General features: G+C 34.8%; 3 protein-coding genes across 3 annotated transcripts; 1 reads left to right on the forward strand and 2 right to left on the reverse strand.

The window, feature by feature from the left end:
• LOC109349253 (probable leucine-rich repeat receptor-like protein kinase At1g35710) lies at positions 4,095 to 6,628 on the reverse strand. Its single transcript, XM_019589992.1, has one exon. It carries the CDS (start codon positions 6,090 to 6,092, stop codon positions 4,287 to 4,289), a length of 1,806 nt encoding a protein of 601 aa, XP_019445537.1. The 5' UTR covers positions 6,093 to 6,628; the 3' UTR covers positions 4,095 to 4,286.
• On the forward strand, positions 14,318 to 18,479 carry LOC109349257 (hydroxyproline O-galactosyltransferase GALT6-like). The gene is made up of 7 exons (XM_019589993.1): positions 14,318 to 15,345; positions 15,935 to 16,167; positions 16,243 to 16,533; positions 16,629 to 16,757; positions 16,868 to 17,041; positions 17,803 to 17,910; positions 17,981 to 18,479. Exons 1-7 carry the CDS (start codon positions 14,499 to 14,501, stop codon positions 18,185 to 18,187), a joined length of 1,989 nt encoding a protein of 662 aa, XP_019445538.1. The 5' UTR covers positions 14,318 to 14,498; the 3' UTR covers positions 18,188 to 18,479.
• Positions 19,812 to 21,336, reverse strand: LOC109349258 (wall-associated receptor kinase-like 15). The gene is made up of 2 exons (XM_019589994.1): positions 20,417 to 21,336; positions 19,812 to 20,110 (listed from the first exon to the last, which is right to left on the reverse strand). Exons 1-2 carry the CDS (start codon positions 21,252 to 21,254, stop codon positions 20,055 to 20,057), a joined length of 894 nt encoding a protein of 297 aa, XP_019445539.1. The 5' UTR covers positions 21,255 to 21,336; the 3' UTR covers positions 19,812 to 20,054.

Below are 21,637 nucleotides of genomic sequence, written 5' to 3' on the forward strand. Positions count from 1 at the left end.
CTGTATTAGCGGAGATCCAGCCTTAGCCAAAACCGAGGTCTCATATGGTGCTCTGTTGCAGGTCATTCGAGCAGAAGGGGGAGGGTTGATCATGCGTTGTGAATCATCAGATCCGAGAGAGGGTGGGATTGAGAGCACGTCGATCCGTAATGTGCAAGTGCTCGAGGATTTTGAAGAGTTATTCACCGATCCTACAGGTTTACCACCGGTACGAAGGCAGGATCATGCCATACATCTGGTTGAGGGGGCAGCTATCCCCAATATCAGACCTTACAAATATCCTCACTACCGGAAAACTGAAATCGAAGGCTTGGTTAGGGAGATGTTGGCGTCGGGGGTGATTCAGCATAGCATCAGTCCTTATTCCAGTCCTGTCATTTTGGTGAAAAAGAAGGACGGGGGTTGGAGGTTCTGTGTCGATTATCGGGCCCTCAACAGGGTGACCATTCCCAATAAATTCCCTATCCCGATTATTGAGGAGTTATTGGATGAGATTGGAGGGGCCACAGTTTTCACCAAATTAGATCTGAAATCCGGGTATCATCAGATTCGGATGCGCAGTGAGGATGTGGAGGAGACTGTTTTTCGTACCCATGAAGGTCATTATGAGTTTGTTGTGATGCCATTCGGTCTCACGAATGCACCTTCGACCTTCCAAGCCCTCATGAACGAGGTATTACGGCCATACTTGCGGAAATTTGCTTTGGTTTTCTTCAACGATATTCTGATTTACAGTCCTGATGAGGAATCTCACGAAAGGCAGTTGAGGGAGGTGTTGACCGCGTTGCAGGACCATGCGTTGAAAGTCAACCGGAAGAAATGCAGTTTTGCTAAACCCAGTTTAGAGTATTTGGGACATATTATCTCTCGTTCTGGAGTGGCCGCGGATGAGTCTAAGGTGGCCACTATGAGTTCGTGGCCCATACCCCGTGATGTGAAGAGTTTAAGGGGATTTCTGGGCCTCACAGGTTATTACCGTAGGTTTGTGCAAGGGTACGAGAGAATTGTCAAACCTCTCACGGATTTATTGAAAAAAGATAACTTCGTGTGGACTGAAGAAGCCACTCAGGCCTTTCAGACCCTCAAGGGGGTCATGATCAGTTTACCGATGTTGGCTGTGCCCGACTTCTCGAAGACCTTTGTGTTAGAAACCGATGCTTCTAATAGGGGAATTGGGGCTGTGTTGATGCAAGAAGGTCGCCCTTTAGCTTTCTGGAGTAAGGGGTTATCGGCTAGAGCCCAACAGAAGTCGGTTTATGAACGAGAGTTGATGGCGTTGGTTCAAGCCGTGCAGAAGTGGAAGCATTACTTGTTGGGTCGCCACTTTGTTATTAAAACGGATCAACGAAGTTTGAAATTTCATATAGATCAGAGGCTTTTCAGTGAGGAACAGTTTAAATGGGCAGTAAAACTCATTGGATTGGATTTTGAGATTCAGTTCAAACCCGCACGAGAGAATTCTGCGGCCGATGCGTTGTCGAGAAAGGCCTATTATTCGGCACTCTCAGTGATTAATGTTGGAGATGCTGAGGGGTGGTTCCAAGAGGTTCAGCAGGAACCAAAGTGGAGGAAGGTGATCCAGGATTTGGTAGAAAATCCCGAGTCTCATCCGGGGTTCCAGTTTCAGTCAGGGCGCTTGTTGTATAAAGGGAGGTTGGTTCTGCCCAAGACATCTGACAAGTTACCTCTGATCTTAGCTGAGTGCCACGACAGTGTAGTCGGGGGTCATTCCGGATTCTTCCGCACTTACAAGCGGGTTTCGAGTTTTTTCTATTGGGATGGCATGCGTGGTTATGTGAAGCAGTATGTCGAGGCGTGTGATGTTTGCCAACGCCAAAAGTACTCCACCTTAGCTCCGGGAGGGGTCTTGCAACCCCTACCCATTCCTACTCAGGTATGGCAGGATATTTCGATGGATTTTATATCCGGATTGCCACGGTCTAATGGTAAGGATACCATCTTTGTGGTGGTGGATCGGCTCACCAAATATGCCCATTTTTATCCTCTTGGCCATCCCTATTCAGCTAAGGATGTAGCTTCCTTGTTTGTGAAAGAGGTGGTGAAGTTACATGGATACCCAACGTCGATAGTTTCCGACCGAGATCAGGTCTTTTTGAGGCAATTCTGGCAAGAGTTATTCCGACTGGAAGGTACTCGACTGAAGTACAGCACGGCCTACCATCCTCAAACGGATGGACAAACCGAGGTGGTGAATTGCGGGTTGGAAACATAGCTCCGTTGCTTTGCCGGGCCCAAGCCGAAGAAGTGGGTTGAATGGCTTTCATGGGCAGAATTTTGGTTTAACACTACTTATAACATTTCTGCAGGTATGACTCCTTTCAAGGCCTTATATGGGAGGGATCCACCGACCTTGATTAAGGGGTGTACTTTCACGTCGAAGGTTGAGGAAGTAAATCAACTCTTGGTTGCCCGCGACGAGGTTCTTCAAGAGTTGAGACAAAACCTGTTACGAGCCCAAGATCTGATGAAGACTCAGGCGGATAAACATCGACGGGAGGTAGAGTTTGAGGTGGGAGATTGGGTATTCTTGAAACTGCAGCCTTACAGGTTAAAGACTCTAGCTTCCAGACCTTCGGCCAAACTCGCGGCTAAGTTCTATGGCCCTTACCGGATCGCGGAGCGAATTGGGCTGGTAGCTTATAGGTTGTCATTGCCGGAGTATACGCGGATCCACCCCGTGTTTCATGTTTCTTTGTTGAAGAAAGCTCTAAAACCGGCTCAACAATCTCAACCTATTCCGTTGATGTTGTCAGAGGAGTGGGAATTAAAGGTGCAACCGGCGATGATCCTACAACACCGCGTTGATCAGAATGGAGATGTTGAGGTGTTGGTGCAGTGGGAAGGATTGCCGGAGTGTGAAAATTCTTGGGAATCAGCCGCTCAATTGCAAGAAGCTTTTCCTCAATTTGCCCTTGAGGACAAGTTGAGTCTTTTGGAGGGGGTATTGATAGGATGAGGGGGAAACCACCCATCACTAGGGTGTATCATAGGAGGCCACGTGGCAGCCACGTGGCAGTGTGAGGGGGTTATTGTAACTGCCGTAGCAGTGTAGGAGTAAGGGGGGAAAAGTATAAATAGGGGATTGGGGGAATCATTGTATTCATCTTTTGAGAATTGAGCAGAAGAGAGGGGTTAATTCAGGGAATTAATCTTGTAACGTGTAATTGATTCGGGGAATCAATTAGGGTTCATCTTGTAATCTTCTCCATTCTTCAAGCAATAAACGAGGTATTAGTATTCGGAATCGAATTGATTCTGAATCGATTGTGAAATTCCTTCTTCTTTTCGGTAATTCTGTGCCGGTGTTATCAGAATGGTGACAGGGGGAATCTCAAAGGACTCAAGTGGTGGTGGAGGGTGCCTCGATTGAGGAAACATGGACCTACACACGCCTACTTAAATTACCCACAGGGCGGGTTCATGCTTATAATTACTCAATCTTTATACATATATACATATACATATATACATACATACATATATACATATATATATATATATATATATATATATATTTATACACATATATATTTTTCGGTACTACCAAGAGTATTCTTCACTTTTTTGGGTTTTAGGAATTAATCTCTTTCAGAGTTTGTGGTTGCCCCTCCCAACAAATATCGCTCTCAGGAAGCGAACCCTCGAACTTGAGGATCCAGTGAGTCTTACACCACTAGACCAACGCCTTATTAGTATACACACACCTATATACATACACACATGTATATATACAAGAAGTGACTCAGTGACAACGATTGTTTTTGTGAGAGATAAGAATAATTAATATGAACTATTGGATCTTATTTGAAGGATCAAAATTAGAAAATAGATGCACATACTTTGTAAGTAACCATATGACCAATAACTAACTTTTAATCTTAACCATCCTTGTTTAGTTGTAAGGCTCAAATTCATTATTCTCAAAAATTTTATGAGAATTTTTCTCATTTGAATTATATATATATATATATATAAGTTGTATAATACCCATCTTTGAATTCAAGCTTGCTTACCAAGTTACCATCAACCCCCTTTTAATTTTGGTAGTAATATGGGATGCTCAAAATACTGTGATCCTAATATCAACTCAATGGTAGACGAATAGATAAATTTCCAATATTATCTCAACTCTATAATTCTAGAAGGATAGTGAGATCAGATTTTCTCTTCTATTCTTTGTGAAATGACAGAAGTGTTCAGACCAAACAAAAAATTCAAGTGTTTCAGAATGATATGCAGCCAGAAGAGGAATGTCTTCAGTAAAACTACAGTTTAATTGAAATCATGGTTTTACAAGGACTAAGAGGCTTCCCACACAAACCTTTATTTCCAGAATAAGAGCTCCCTGGAAAATCAATAAGAGGTTTACCATCTGGAATTTCTCCTTCTAGAAAATTGTCTGACAAATTTAACTCCTTCAGATTTCTCAGGTTGAGAAATCCATTGGGTATATTACCAATGAAATGATTTTTTTGAAGCTTCAGTTTCTCCAATGAGCTCAAATTTGCCAGCACCTCTGGCAAGTTGGAGGCCAAGTCATTGTAGCTCAAGTCCAAACTTTGAATATAACTCAGCCTCCCAAGGGAACTTGGCAATGTACCCTTCAGAAGATTATGAGACAAATTTAGAAACTGAATGTTAAACTGCCCTCCTACACCAATTTCCTCAACTCCACGTGAGAAGTTGTTATCTGAAAGATCAATGTATGTTAGTGATCCCCCAAAGTTACCTTGTCCAATGCCAAATGCTCCAGTAATGGAACCCGTTAGCCTATTTGAGTGAAGATCAAGAACGCCGAGATCATGCAAGTTTGAAATAGAATCAGGGATGAGTGAATCAAGTGAATTACTTGAGAGGTTTAACAAGTAGAGCTGAGTGAGGGATCCTATCCATGATGGTATGCTTCCACTGAGAAGGTTCCCAGATAAGTCCAGTTCCTGTATTGAACTGTGGATTGTTTTTAAAAAATCCGGAATTCGGCCTTCGATTCCACAACCTGCAAAGTAAATCATGGAAAGTGATGACAGGTTTGGTAGCCATTCTGGGATAGCAGTGAGGTTGAGAGGGTTGAAAGAGAGATCAAGTGTTTGGAGATTTTGAAGGGAAGACATCTCTTGAGGCAATGGCCCTTCAATCAAATTATTGGAAATGTTCAACATTATGAGCTGAGAAAGTTGGCCTATTGATTTTGGTATTTGGCCTGATAAGAAGTTGAAACTAAGGTAAAGCTCTGACAAAGATAGCAAATTTCCCAAACTAGAAGGCAATGGTCCTTCAAGTTTGTTGTTTGATAATGAAACTCTTTGAAGAGAAACAAGGTAGCCAAAGTTGAGAGGTACAGTTCCACTAAGATAGTTATCATGTAGTCTCAAGAAGGCCAAAGAAGGCATTTCACCATATCTTGAAGGAAATGGGATAGTTCCCTCAAGATAGTTGGTGTTCATATACAAAACTGAAATGGCAGTTAAGTTGGTTAGTGAAGAAGGTATGCACCCACTTAACAAATTGCTTGAAAGATCAAGCTTTTCCAGAGCCTGCATCTGACCAATGCTAGAAGGAATTGGCCCAGATAGCTTATTTTCATGCAGTGCTAGTTCCTGGAGGTTTTGTAACTCACCAATGCTTTCTGGTATTGAGCCAGTTAAATTGTTGCCATAAAGGTAGAGCTTTTTGAGTTTTGTGAGTTGCAAACCAAGTGTTTGTGGAATTGTTCCACTGAGACCTACTAAGCCACCAAGATCAAGGATTTCAAGTGAGGTGAGGAGTGTTATGGATGGAGAAAGTTGGCCAACCATTTGGGTTTGATAGAAATCTGTATCTGTGGAAATTAACCCTGGGAGATTGATCTGTATCACCCTATAAGCATTTTCACATACAATACCTTCCCATTCACAACAGTTCTGACCAATCCACTTTGCGAGGCGACCAGACGTGTCAGTCGGAATTCCATTCTTGAATCCTATCAAACCTTGTAAGTCATCTGAATTGCAAGCTTCTGTAGTTTTCCTAATTTCTCCTCCAAATGCTATCACAGTTAATAGTGTAACTATATGTAGCAGATGGTAATCCATGTTACTCTAGCAAATATATGTGGTTCTTCTCTTTACTTCTTATATTATGAAGTTCTTTCTTCACCTGAAATGGCTGTTATGAATGTTGGCTTGGATTCCATTTTGACCAATATTTCACACTACAGGATAAAGATAAAAACAAGTTGTATTGCTTTTGAGATGTAGCTTTTCCTTGTCTTCCTTTGCCAACTTTTCCCTTTAAATCCATAAAGCTGAAAAGCATATTTATTTCAATCATGATGTCCTTAATAGTACTTACAGTGATAGTTTCCAAGGATTGGCCCATTTGATTTCCTGGATAAACGGCAGAAAACTCGTCCAAGAATTGTTTGATGTGTATTTATATAGTAACCTGATGAGTATGATTCTTGATGTGAGTTGTCAAACTCAAATTTTCACTCAATGCTAATTTCTTAATGAATGTTGAAGATTAGTTATTGTTTAATAAAATGTTGTACCACTCACTCAGTGTACTGTAGTGCCATGCAAAAAAAAAATGGTGAAATTCCCTATATTTGCTATCAATTTTTGGCCTTTGTTCTAAGGAGATGTATGAGTTCTCTGTTTAGAATGACAGGTGCAAACTGCAAATCAATTTTCACGAGCCAGACTTCGGGAAGTGTTATGAAAAACAAAGCAAAAAGCAAGATTTAAAGATAATTATATCCTTCTATTTACACATGTAATGACATTTTTATCCTTAAAACTAAAAGTAAAATGATGATTGTTCTCTCCGGTAATGGAAAGAATCCCTACTCAATCTTCCCTATATGATGAATGACAGCTAGCCAACCATATGGTTAGGTTAGGAGCCTAGGATTAATCATATAAAAGGAGGAAAGAGTCTAGTGTTTGTGCACATTTGGAAGTTTCTCCTTGGTATTTTGCCAACTTCCAGGTTCTTAATATTCTTCTTCTAGGACTTACATGTTGAGAACTCAGCATATACTTTTGTTATTGCAATTTGTATGCAATAATCTATGCCCATAATTTGAAATTCCTAGAGGAATCTTTGATTTGTGAGCCTTATTTAATCCTCTACTGCACACTTCATTATTTTTTTATCATTATTCTAATTTCTTGTCCCAATGATCTATCATAGAGAATGTTACCCTGAAAGCAACATTTTTTACAAAAAGAATCACAAACCTCTACAGTAGGAGAATTCTACTAAATAGTATATAATATCCTAAGTTGGACCACGGGAATTTCAAGGGAGTCTCTTATTAGCTTTTCTTTAAAATGAAAATAAAAATTCCAAATCTGTGACTTCTTATGAAGACATCCATAACAGCAGCTATTTTAAATATTTACCTTTTTGCAGTACCAACTGCTACTTTAGGATTTTCCTATGATTAGTTATTCAGCTTATTGGCATTTTCTGAAAAGTGAAATCTGTTTGAAGCTCACAAGGGTCATAATACACAAACTAAAATAGATAAGCCTAAGGTTCCCTTATTCCTAAATTAAAAATCGGTCTGTGGTTATATTAGAAAGATAAATATAGAAGCAGCTACAATGAATGAAAAAACTGAAGCCCCTAGGAGCAGTTTGAGTCCTAATTATTATAGTAATATCAACTTTACTAGTCTTGTGTAGTTGTGTTCAAGAGGTTGAGGCTCAGTGGAATAAGCTTTGTGACTTGAAGATTATGAATTTAAATTCGTGAATACCATCATCCATGACTATTTATACTATTTGCACATCCTTTTATCAAATACTCATTTGCCTCAAAATCAACCTTTTTGAATGCGTTTACACCACCCATTATTTTTGCAGGGTTCTAAAATTAACTTTTTAAATAGCTTCTTATAATAATCTAGCATGTCAACTTATCAAACACTCAGGTGCTCTCAAAAGTCAACTTTTGAGGAATGTTTATACCAGTTATTGGTTTTAACAGCTTTCTAAAATTAGCTTCTCAAATAGATCTTCTGATACTGTAGCAGATTTCTTCTATCTAAGAGTACTACCTATTGAAGGCCAAGAGGACTGAGGACCTTGGACCTTGGGCTTGTTTCTACCTCATCCCAAAAGACTTATTTATGGGAAAGTCACAAGACTACTATTTCTGCGAGTCTGTCCTTTCCAATAAACATTTTTGTGCAACGGTTTCCATTCGACTAAGCTTTGCGAAAGTAGGAAATGATGAATCTTAGAATTAAGAAGTGCTACTAATATGCTTGTACCAATGCATGTGCATGTATTATGTTGATTCAGAGGCATGACATGGGATAGCACTAAAGGAAGCATCCATTTGTTGTACATATTACCTGAAAAATTGTTGAACAAAGCATTCAGGCTCATACAGCCATACACTATGTTTATTACATTTTGCTAAGAGTGTAAATAAGGACACTGTAATTATCCTTTGATAGAGTGGATTATTTTTCGGAAATTATCTTGTGACTTTTCCTCGTTGTTATGGTGTTTTCCATGTTAAATTTGGGTGGACACTTTATTTATTTTGTTGGTGTGACTCACTGTGTGAATAATGGCAAGCAAGTCTCACTATTATTCATGTGCTCTATTTTTCTTCACTAATTTTTTGTATTCCACTAGACGCTGGGGCTGTATTAGACTCTGATTTCCTAATAAGGATAACACTGAAAATATATACAAGTAATCACTTGAACCATTGAGTTTCTGAGAGCTGCTTGAAAGCTTTTATGGAATGGATTTAAATTAACAGTGACTCAATCAAATATCACTTAAGTTACTACCTCATAAGTAAATGCAAGTTCTACTTCACCAAACCATGTCAAAGAATCTAAGGCTGGTTCTGAAATGGTTGAAAAAACAAGGTGTTAAAGGTAGCAGCGTATGCCCCTATCTCATAAAGTAAATTTGTGAGTTGTTACTTGGTTTGTTTTTCCAAATGAGGTTTTTTAAGCTGATGGGGATAACATGTCCCCATTCATGTACAACTCGATGTACCAACCAATGAGAAAACTCCTTTCATTTAAAAAGGAAAAATATAAAAATAGAAATTAATGTTGTAATATTATTTCGTGAAGTTTAATTGATCCGAGACATAAAGACATTACTTGGTTTTAAAAACATTACTTGGTTTGGAGCCTTTCTTAAAGAAACATGTTTGGGTTATAAAAACATTACTTGGTTTTGGTTTGGAGCCTTTCTTAAAGAAACATGTTTGGGTTATAAAAACATTACTTGGTTTGGAGCTTTTCTTAAAAACTTAAATATGGAACAATGTTATGTTCACATTTCAAAAGCAACTCTAAGAATAAAGGCTAAATGGAAGCTGAAATATTTGTTTAAGATATTTACACCAAATTTATTCTTATTCACAATTTCTTCTTCTTCAGGTCAGCAAGATAAGCACACGAGTGTCTTATCTTATCTCCTGTGAAACTGTACAGACATTGATTGAATAGAAGGCAGAAAATTACTACAACCGAATGATCAAAAGAAAAGAAAACACAATTTATTGCATTACCCCATGACTTTATATACCTGGAATGTGTTATGTGTTAGCATTTGGCACACACAAATGGATATAATCCTCTGTTCCTTGTATCAATGAAGACTTGGCAAGAAATTTAACAGCATCCCCTACCTTGTGCATAGTATATTTCATTTTTCTAAGTTTGTTCAATATTCATGACCAAATACTTCTACATCATCAATGTGATACAAACATAAATTGTTATTTTTTGTAAATATATTAATGTGTGATAAGGACTGGTCGATTCTTATAGAACAGTGTTTGTGTATTACGTTAATAAATAATGACTGGTCGATTCTTAAAGTAAAAATATTATAGTAACAGTGTTTGTGTATTACGTTAATAAATAAGGTAAAACTCTAAAAATTATTGCTTTGTGTTAGTGTTTGAAAATGATATAAATAAAATTAAAGATAATAATTTCAAGTTTTAAATATTTTTACAAATATAAAAAAATCTAAAGTATGTTACAATGTAAATAAATATTGGAAGCTTCTGGGGTCAAGTCCCCCATTGATGACCTCCTAGCTCCATCATGTCCATGGTGCACCGATAACTAAAATAAATTAATTTTGAGAAAAAATATATATACTAATTGTGTAGTAATTCTATATATTATCACTATATCGATCATCATTTATATATTATTAATAATATTTTAAAATTAATTCAAGTGAATGATAGATAATATATTAATTATATATAAATTTTACGCTAATAATATATAGATATTACATTCATAATTTTTACATACAATTGAGAATTATTTTCCTATCATATAGCTATCGGGGATAATCCATTTTAAATATGGGGTTATTCATTCGATAAATTTCACTTTGCAGCATCAAACTTTTAATATTTAACCAATGTAAGGATTCATTGAAGTTTTACAAATTACACCCACCAATGCCTTAGCTAGTAAGATTACATTTATTTGGTGGAGGGTGGTTTAGAATAAGAAATACATAGATATAGAAACATTCATTCGGTCAATCTATTTTTTATTATGATTTGTAAAGAATCATATGTACATTATTTACTCTTCATTTAAATTTAAAGTATCAAACATGTTTTTTTAAGGGGCACTACTTTCCTTTATTTTTGGGAAGGGTGGATAAAGTCCATGTAAACTTTATACTTTTAAAATAATTATCACATATTATTTTTTTTCCTAATTATTACTTAAATTTAATAAATCAATAATTACAATGCGAGGCATATTAACTAATATTAATCTATGAATGAAAATATCATCAAAATATAAAATGATTGAGAATAATATGATTAATAAATCCTAAAGTTAAAATTGATTAATATAATACTATATATAAATATAATAATAATCTAAGAGTCAATGTTACAACAAAATATATAAAAGTTTGAATATTTCATTGTTATTTATTTTAATATTGTCTTTATATAGAAATTAATTTTACTAATAATTAGAGTTTAATGAATAATTAAGAATAACAAATAGTTCATGAATGTCGAAAATAATATAGGAGTTTAGAGCATTTTTATATATTTTAAAGATTTATTACATTTTTTCTAATTTATTAATGTAAATCACAACGGACTGACGCGTAGAAATTCATGGCCACTCCACCTGTCTCCCTTTATGACTCGCCTATTATTGAAAAGAAATATTCAGAATTTAAGTAAGTTTGTGTCTGTTGATTTTTTTTTGTTTGAGATAAAATACATGTAAATCAGTTTTATAAATTATTGTTGTACACTATTTCTATTCAATATTTATATTTGATTATTAATGATTTTTCAGAAAAATAATTTAAATAAATATTAAATGTTACATGAATATGTATAAATTTTTACATTGTAATATATAGCTAACATTTTTTATTTTTTAAAGAATTAATAACAATTAAATATAATTATATAATTTATATACTTTGTATTAAAATTATACGGTTGAGTCAACGTTTCTCTTAAACTTTGATAAAACGTTCAAAGCCATGAATTTCAGATTTTCAGCATTGTGCGGCGGTCCCAGCAATCTCGCAGCTTCTTCTTGCGAATTTTAAATTATTTTTCAACTTTTTAAATAATTTTTAAAGATATATATATAGGTAAAAATGAAAAATAATAAAAAGTGATAAAAATAACTTATTTATTATGAAATAAATTATTAAAGTTGAGTAGTTTAAATAAGTATGGATTACTAAATTAATATGATGAGAAAATTATACCATCCTCAATACTATGGAAATTGGTACAGGTGATGATATTGACCTAAGGATGAGACACACTCGAACTTGATTTGATTTGGCTTTTTGATAACATAATTTATCTGAATTTTAATTGACTCAATTATGAAGTTATAATTTACTCTCTAATAAATTTGAGTTAGTTTAATATATTAATTGTAACCGATGGGCATAAGGATTTGTTACAACGGACGGTAATGGCATGGATCAACACGAGTAGTGGCTACTTTTTGTCATAATGTTATAAGTTTTCAATAGAATTTAATGGGTATTTGTAAATATAGTGAGAATTCAAGAGTAGTTGTTTAGTGATGTGAAAAACTTATTTCAATAACCGAGTAATAAATCAACATCAAATAAATATTTTAAGGGTTTATTTGTGAGTTAAGTTTTGAACTAATATAAAGAAAAAGAAAGTTTCAAAATAATCTCACTTGCATATTTCTTCTGTAACTCTCAAACCTTTTATTTTTTATTTTTATTTTCCTATAATATTTCAGTAGTAACTGGGCAAGTCACTTACCAATTGACCAAATGAATAAGCCATTTTTGTCTTCCCATATCATTCGTGAGACTATTCCTACTTGTGCTATGAAAAATAAGGTTTGCTCCATCTCTCTCATGTATAAGAAATTAGGGATTTAGGATATAAGTTATATAAAAATGAGTGTTATAGTAATTTTATATAATGGGTCCCTAATGGTAGGGTATGTATCCCTATACTTATGGCCGCATGCATATTTTCAGGTAGTTTTAGCAAATCTATTTTTAAATCTATGAGTATTATTTTGCCTTGTAGATGTACCTTTGTGGATTTTAACTGTGTGCATCCATAGGCATAAGTTTTTTAACCTCCCTATTTGTCACTTAGTAAAAAAAATATCATTTCTTATCTTAAGATTGAAATGATTGAGTAACTTGGATGTTATATATGATATGTATCACTGAAGCTTAAAAGAAAGGTTTATGGCACAATCAGAAGGAATGTAATGTTATGTGTGCATCATTGTATGTTTAAGAATAAAATGTGAAACAAAGAATAAATTTCAAGTAATAACAGTAATGAAATATCATCTTAGAAAAGTAAATATATTTTAGGAAAATTGGAGTACCTCATATACAGTAAATAAGATGATAAAACTTTATGATTTTATGTGACTTAGATATGTGTGGTGAAGACTAATAGACATCTCTATATGAGTAATAGAACAGATAGAGTTAGTTTATTTTCCAAAGAAAGAGAAAGTCATGATAAATATTAAATAAAATAAATAAGAAATTTTCAAAGATGAATATTTATCACTAATTATAATTTATAATAGAATATTATCACGTTGTTCAATTTATATCGTTGACCCTCATACAATAAGATTAAGGTATAACACATAATGAAATAATAAAACCATGTAATTTAAGGTTAAACAATATAATAATTTTTACACTATTATATTATACATCTTTCACGTATTAATTATAAAAAAAAGCTTAGTACATAAGTATTAACTCTTTTACAATTAAACATATTTCAGAATGATATGTCATTTATTAGTTACATGTTTAATATTATTAACTTTTAAATATTCCTTTTTCTATTATTATAAATTTAAATAAAGAAACTTAAAATACTTATTTTAAAATAATATAAAACATACTTTAAAATAAATAATATCACCAAAATATACTATCATATAAAGAAGTTACTATTAGTATATCATTAATTATTTTCATATTAAGTATTATGACATTTTTAATAATTTTTTAAAAACTAATTCAAAATTTGATCCAAACTAGGATAATTTTAAATTAAAATATGTTCTACAATTAAATAAAAAACACATCTATTGAGAAATGATTAATGGAAGGAATCTAGATGGTTAGATGGTAAAAATAATTGAAGAGAATTTTCCTTCAATTCAAAATAATAATAAAAACTTATTTATGTTAGTTTAGTGATATCGTTAAATCTACAAGATGATCAAAAGATTAAATATTTGATTTATGTGAGCAGTACTTGGGAGGAATAATCACAAATCCTAAACGTGATTAGTTCATTATCTAAAGGGTAAGATAATACATTTGATAATATAAAAAAGTATAATAAATATGCATTGTTATGTAAGCTTTTTATATGATTAATATATTAATTCATATATATTACTTATTTTAAGAAAAAATCAATTTTGATTGAACACAAATGTCAAGTATTTCACTATTAATAATGTATAAAAACATTTCTTTTTGTTTAATTTTTTTCAGTCCTGAAGTGGAGTTCCATTTGAATGATAAAAATATGAGTTTAAAATCTGCATAATGATAGTGTAAAGTTTTTACATTATCTATTATTGATTTGTATTAGTTTTGTTTGAGAGAATCAACAATAGTTAATAAATTAAATCAATAATAAAGGATTTTTTACGATGTAAAAAATATTTAGACCGTAAATGTATACATATTTAATCCTGAAAATATAGACAATATTCAAATAGAGAACAAAATCTCAACAAGCTTTCATTCTTTATTTTCTGCATATATATTTTGTGATTGGAATATGAAAGCTTCTACATTCATTCCCCAAGTGCATTCTTCTTCTTCTTCTTCGTCGTTGGGGTTAACAAGCTTTCAAAATAGTTGAACAAACCCTGAAAACAACAACAACAACAACCCCATTGAGAGAAAAGTTACAATCTTTGAGAGGTGAAAAAGATCAAAGATATGAAGAGGTCAAAGGTAGAACAATCTCCATCCATGCTTCCCAACAGACTCACTCTGCTTCAAATTTTCATGGCAGTGACGCTTCTCTACTTGCTATTCACTAGTTTCGAAATTCATATTGCTTCCAAAGCAGGGTTATCCTCTGTTGTCACTGAAAAAGCCACCACCTCTGGGTTCAGATTACCCACGCCACTGTTACTAGAAAAAGAACCCGAAGACCCATTTGCAATTCGACCCAAAGATAAACCTTTTCGGGTACCCAATGGGTCAAAATTGCAGAAAGTTTCAACCTTGAGGTTCAACGAGAGTTTCACCATTGTCAAAAACGGAGAATTTTCTAAACTTCATAGAGCGGCTAAGCATGCTTGGATTGAGGGGAAGAAGCTATGGAAAGAAGTTGAAGTTAATAACTTTGCAGCAAAGTTCGAGAATGAGAATCAGAAGAAGAAGAAAAACGATTCTGATTCGTGTCCTAATTCGGTTTCAATTTCCGGGTTAGAGTTTCGTGACAAGTTCAAAGGGTTAATGGTGTTACCTTGTGGATTGACCCTTTGGTCTCACGTGACAGTTGTCGGTACCCCTCGTCATGCTCACGCTGAGCGTGACCCGAAGATAGCGTTGCTGAGGGAAGGTGATGAAGCTATTATGGTTTCACAGTTTATGATGGATTTGCAAGGATTGAAGACCGTGGAGAATGAAGAGCCTCCAAGGATACTGCATTTGAATCCGAGGTTGAAAGGGGATTGGAGTGAGAAGCCAGTGATTGAACAGAACACGTGTTATAGGATGCAGTGGGGTTCTGCTTTTAGGTGTGAAGGGTGGAAGTCAAGTCCTGATGAGGAAACTGGTGAGTGAATGGTCTTTCATCTTTCAAAAGTTTTCATTTTTCTGTTTTGAAAGTGCATTGCCTTTGACTTCTTATATTATTTTATTTGTGTTGAGAGTGAATTGTCTGGTCCATGTAACTAGCTAACCCCATATAATATAAAATTGCTTTGGTTATTGTTGAAGTGAATTTAGGATAAAGGGTTTGCTAAATGTGCTGAGATAGATGATTTGTGGGGATGGGAAGTTGAATTCGGAGATTTTGTAGTCATTTTATTTCTTTAGTTCCATTGGCATAGTTTGTGTATTCCCCAATTCACTTTATGGTATGTATTGTGAGTTAGAAACAAGAAAATAAATTATTCTAGTGTTGCAAAACATTTTTTTTGCTATCATCCAAATATGGACAAAAAGTGTAAATTTGTAAGCTTCATTTTTTGCTGTTTTTTACTCTACATTTCATTATTGCGCCCGACCATCCCCTGGAATCGGACCATCCCCTGGAATCGGACCACGGAGTAGTTTTATGGTAGCACCATACTGTCCTTTTAGTGTGTCTTGTTCAAAGGGATATATCACTCATCTTTGCTGATTTTCTGGATTTTATGAAGTTGATGGGCAGGTGAAATGTGAAAACTGGATTCGTGATGATAACAGTCACTCAGAAGAGTTGAAGGCAACATGGTGGTTAAACAGACTGGTCGGGCGAAAAAAGCAAGTGCCTCTAGACTGGCCATATCCTTTTGCGGAGGGGAAATTATTTGTTATGACCTTAAGTGCTGGCTTGGAAGGTTACCATGTTAGTGTGGATGGGAGGCATGTCGCATCCTTTCCCTATCGAACGGTGGGTACATGAATAATATCTCCTTTTAATTTTGTTAATACGGAAATATCTCAAGGATTTATGTTACATTCACAGGGCTTTGCTCTTGAAGATGCTACTGGACTATCTATAAATGGAGACGTTGATGTGCATTCTATATTTGCTGCTTCCTTACCTGCATCACATCCCAGCTATGCTCCACAGATGCATCTTGAATTGCTTCCACAATGGAAAGCTCCTCCTCTTCGCAATTTGAATGTGGAGCTTTTCATAGGTATCCTTTCTTCTGGCAACCATTTTGCTGAGCGGATGGCAGTTAGGAAGTCATGGATGCAACATGAGCTAATCAGATCTTCACATGTTGTAGCTCGTTTTTTTGTAGCCGTGGTAAGAGCCAATGCATCCTTCCTAACCTGAATTACGATAAAAATAGATGACTACATCATTCTTTGATATCGCTATTTTATTATTTTTGATGATAGCATGCAAGGAAGGATATAAACGTGGACATCAAGAAAGAAGCAGAGTATTTTGGCGATATTATTATAGTCCCATACATGGACCACTATGACCTTGTTGTGTTGAAGACCATAGCTATCTGTGAATATGGGGTGAGTGGTGTGCGAGGAGTAAAATGTTGCTTACTATATTATTTTTAATTTTAAGCCCCTCTTTTTGCTTATTATATTATTGGTTGTTATCTTAACATGCTTCTTTGCAGATTCGCACAGTGCATGCTAAGTACATCATGAAGTGTGATGATGACACATTTGTCCGGGTGGATTCTATCATAAGCGAAGCAAGAAATGCTGAAAGTAATAGAAGTCTCTACATGGGAAATATGAATTACCACCATAATCCACTTCGCACTGGCAAATGGGCTGTAACATATGAGGTATAACTTTTCTGTTGGTTTCTCTACTTTTGGGAGTGCTTAGATACTTTTCAAATTTCTGTTTTTATTTATTGCTTATCATAGATAGTTAACTTTCTTATACATTTACTATGAAGAATCTAGGTTTAAAGCATTTGCTTTTTTCTAGTCTCTCTTATAGTGCATGATTGCAAACTATTATCAATTGTTGTGTTGATGGTTTTCGAATTCCAGTTAATTATGCTACCTCGTCTACTTGTCCATGCTGTGTACCTAGATCTTAAATTTCCATGATTCCTTTTCGGGATTTTCCTTCCTTTTTCACTTAAGTATTTAAAGAAACAAATTAATTTTTTTATTGTGGACTTGCTGGGAATTATGATAGTTGGTGCTAAAGTACCATCTTCTACAAATTGCGTTTACATGTGGTCAACTTTAACTAAATGTTTAAATGAAGTCATTTGACATTTATTGTGAGACTAATTTTCTGACGGTGGAAACATTTGGTTTCCAGGTCATAAATTAACGTGCTTCGGGTTGTTTCATGTTTGATGTGTGATTCTGAGTAAACTATCGAACATTATGTATTCTGCTCTTACTGATTAACTATTGCATTTGGGCATATGACTAGCAGAGTTTCACATAATATGACTGAATTTGAATGAGCTGAACTTCCAATCATATTTATAACTTTTTATTTCTTGTGACTCCAGAGTTGTTACCTCATGTTCTTTGTATACGAACATTGCTAACTTTCATGTTTTCTTTGCCATAACTTCCAGGAATGGGCAGCGGAAGAGTATCCTACCTATGCTAATGGTCCTGGTTACATAATCTCATCTGACATTGCTCAGTTTGTTGTATCCAAATTTGAGAAGAGCAGACTAAACGTATGTTCGCAATTTATCTTTTCTTCCCGATTCTGTTCGCATATCATTAACCAATTTCGATGCAATGCAGTTATTTAAAATGGAAGATGTGAGCATGGGAATGTGGATAGATCAGTTCAAAATCAGGCGGGCAGTAAAGTACGTGCACAGCTTGAATTTCTGTCAATTTGGGTGCATTGATGATTACTACACTGCACATTACCAATCGCCGCGACAAATGACATGCTTGTGGGAAAAGTTGCAACAGCAGGGAAAACCATTCTGTTGCAACATATGACTAATGAAAAGGGTATAGCAATAGGAGAAACTTAGAGAGGTAAGTTCTATGGTCATACGTTAATCTCTGTAAATAGATGGCCTAGGTATACTAATATAGGATATAAAGTTGGATAAGGTGTCAGGAACAAACCAATGATTAGTAGTTTTGTGACGTAGCAACATGCTTACAGAAGCACAATAAAATTAATATTCTGCTTTGACTTAATTTTTCTATGTTCTTTATTCATTTCTGGTCATATGTGTGAGGATGTTAACTTCATTCATGAAACGTTCTAACTAGCCTATAGATTGTAGTTGTGCTTTTATAATCTCTCATAGTTACTTCTCGTTACACCATGGAGTTTCCTATCCATGGTTTTTTAAGATCCAAGCATGTTGCACAACAAGATATAATACTAATTTAGACTTAAATGAAATAATGTGTCACATCTTTCAAGCTTTTTTCATTTCATCAGGGTTTTTTTGAGTACAAGTGTCATCACTATGTTAATGGTACAAATGAGTAAAAGAGATACGAATTTGAAAGCGTTTGACTATAAGAACTTGTATAAAAGAAAAATTGCAGACTAAATTATAAAAAAATAACTATTGAGGCAAAAAACTTCCAATAAAAACAAAATCTTAATACAAATATTGATTGATCAAATAATGTTATAATGTTTGATCATTAATCATATCAATTAATAAAACATCCCCATCAACAAAACATTGAATTTCTAATTGATATAGAAAGTTGGATGATACCATTTTTTGGGGTCAAATGATTGTGATGTTGATGTTGGAACTTGACATTTGATAACTCAGTAGGCAGTATTGATAATATTTAGCGTGTTGGCATCAAATGGGCTTTAGGTCCCAGACAAGGACTATTTCAGCCCATTGTTGATTTATGCAGAAAATTTCCCAAACGGTCAAAAACCTTCAACTACCCACTCTATCATTTTCACGAGTTGTCTAAAAAAAATAAAACCAATACCCAAAAAACACCGAAGTTCAAGGGTCCTCTTCATATAACTTACCAAACATAGATAGAGTGTCATTCACTCATCACCAATACATGGAATAAATAGGACTAGGAGCAAGCAAGGGGAATTTTTATATAAACTTAGAGCATCAAAACTAGGCTAAGTATACTTACTATTAATTGATGAAGTTGTCATTGACTTAGTGCATCCGTGATGACCACCTTGTACTGGAAATTGATTACCGTGCATATGGTATTAATTAATTCTAATATAAGTTAACATTAGTATTAGTGTATATCTTGTTGGTTCAGCACCTTCTAGAAAAAATTCAAAGGCTGTGATGGTAGTGCCATATTGCTATGAGAATAAATCTTTTGGCATAAAGCTTGCAGCACCTTCTTAGCCTAGAAGAGATAAAGCTAAGAAAAGCCCTTTACAAAGGAAGAGGTTCTTTGTTAGTGAATAGAGACCAAAGGCTTGGAATCACATTCCATATCCCTTAATATCAATCTATCTAATAGTGTTCTATAGGATTACACTTTAAGAGAATCACTGTACTAGCTGTATCACAAACTCAATAAGCATCCACCTTTATAACTTAATCTATTATCTTCATAGTTAACATAGATCAAATATAGATGAACAATCTATTATAACTTCCACAAAAGATAATATTTTTTCATTCATTGACTGCAAATCATAAATGAACTAAAAAGGAGATTGAAATTACAAGTTTTCATCTTCACACATCTGCCACGCGAGGACAAAGAAAATGAACGGACCAACAAATTCAAACACAATGTTCTTCCCTCTAATAACCTTTCCAGACATAACATTCTAGTTTGATTCGTTACTTGGGTCTTGAGCTTGATTCATGTAGTACCATCCTTAATAAGCTAGCTACAAGAAGAGACTAACCAGTGACCATGCCAAAGGATAAATCAACCATGCAACCCCTGAAAACAAAAGGACACAGACAATTTTAGCATTTGCTATTACAAATGAATAATGCTTCATTACATCTCTCACCAGTATTTCACTGAGAAATTTAGAGTATAAAAAATGAATAAATGATATATATACAACTCACAACGACAACTTTTGGTTTTATAAGGCAGGTCGACTTTTAAAAACAAAAGTTGTCACAAAGTTGCCGGGTTGTACATATAATTCTACTATTAGAGGATATATGTGTAGAAAACTATGCAGATTGTGACATGATACGAGTATAAGTGTATGTAGAAAGGGGAAATTTTGCTTACCATTTCTAAAACCATTATTAAAAGATGATGCAAATAAACAATCTGTTGTTGTGTTAATTCCATTAGGACAATTGCAGATAAATGAATTATAAGCCCCATTGTACCCACAGACACCATAGCTCCTTTCACAAGCAGCACATGAGCCTGGATAATCATCTGTCACACTGAACTTGTACTTAAGTGCTATTCCATAATTCCACTTTTCAGGATCTACTTCTTGGTCATCGAAGTTGTAAAATCCGGTGTACGAAGGGCATTGCAGCTTCTGCAAATCCATGTCAAATGATGGACCGAGATTAACTGGCGCGTAAACACAACATGTAGAGATTGGGAGGTTGATAGTACTAATAGGGCTGCATGAGTATAGAAGGCTGCAAATAGGTGTACTCTGATCACAGAGAAGCTTAGAATTATTGCTACCATCATCAACATAACCACTTGTTTTGGATATAGATGATGAGTTCATTGAACAGTCTACTAGAGCAAAGATGTTACTATCATCAAAAGCGAATGGAGCATCCCAATCTAAACCAAAGCCTTTGCTAGGGACAGTGCAAGAACATGTTGACATGGTGGGATCTGAGATGTATATGACTTGTTTGTTATAGTCAATTGAGGTAACAAGGTAAGAGCCTGTGTGAGTGGTTAAGGTGAGCCTTTGTTGGCTACAAGACACATGTGGTTGGAACCGAGGATCACCGCAACCAGGGCCACTTCCAAATGGGTACTTAAGAACTTCTTTGCCACAGTTTCTTTGGCAGATTTGAGCAGAGATCAAAGTAGGAAGGAAGAAAAGGAAAATTGAGAGAAGAGTGAGTGAAGGGTAGCCATGCTCCATTAGTCCTCAAGAGGCTTAGGGAAGTGAAGGAAAGAGGTAAAGGAACGAGAGAAAGGACTAGTTTATCAGTTCAGTGCTGGTATTTATTGAGTGAAAGTGTCTATTTTGCTAGAAATTTTATAGTTCCTTTTTTGACAAGTAAAAATAAACTGGAAGCAATAAGGAACTTGTGTTTTTTGTCATGTAAGGATTTTTTAATGCTTTTGATGGAATGCCTTTTGGCTTTAATTTTCTTTCACTGTTATTGGATTAAAATTAGACTCTTAAGTTGATTAACTCTTTGAAGGCTTAAGTTGTGACTAAACATAATGAACTTGTTTCATATATTTAGCTGTCTAGTGAGAAAAATGTTTTGTTGTTGCTAATATTAGACTAGTTAGATG

The sequence above is a fragment of the Lupinus angustifolius genome, chromosome LG06 (genome assembly GCF_001865875.1).
Source record: "Lupinus angustifolius cultivar Tanjil chromosome LG06, LupAngTanjil_v1.0, whole genome shotgun sequence".
Lineage (NCBI taxonomy): Eukaryota > Viridiplantae > Streptophyta > Magnoliopsida > Fabales > Fabaceae > Lupinus > Lupinus angustifolius.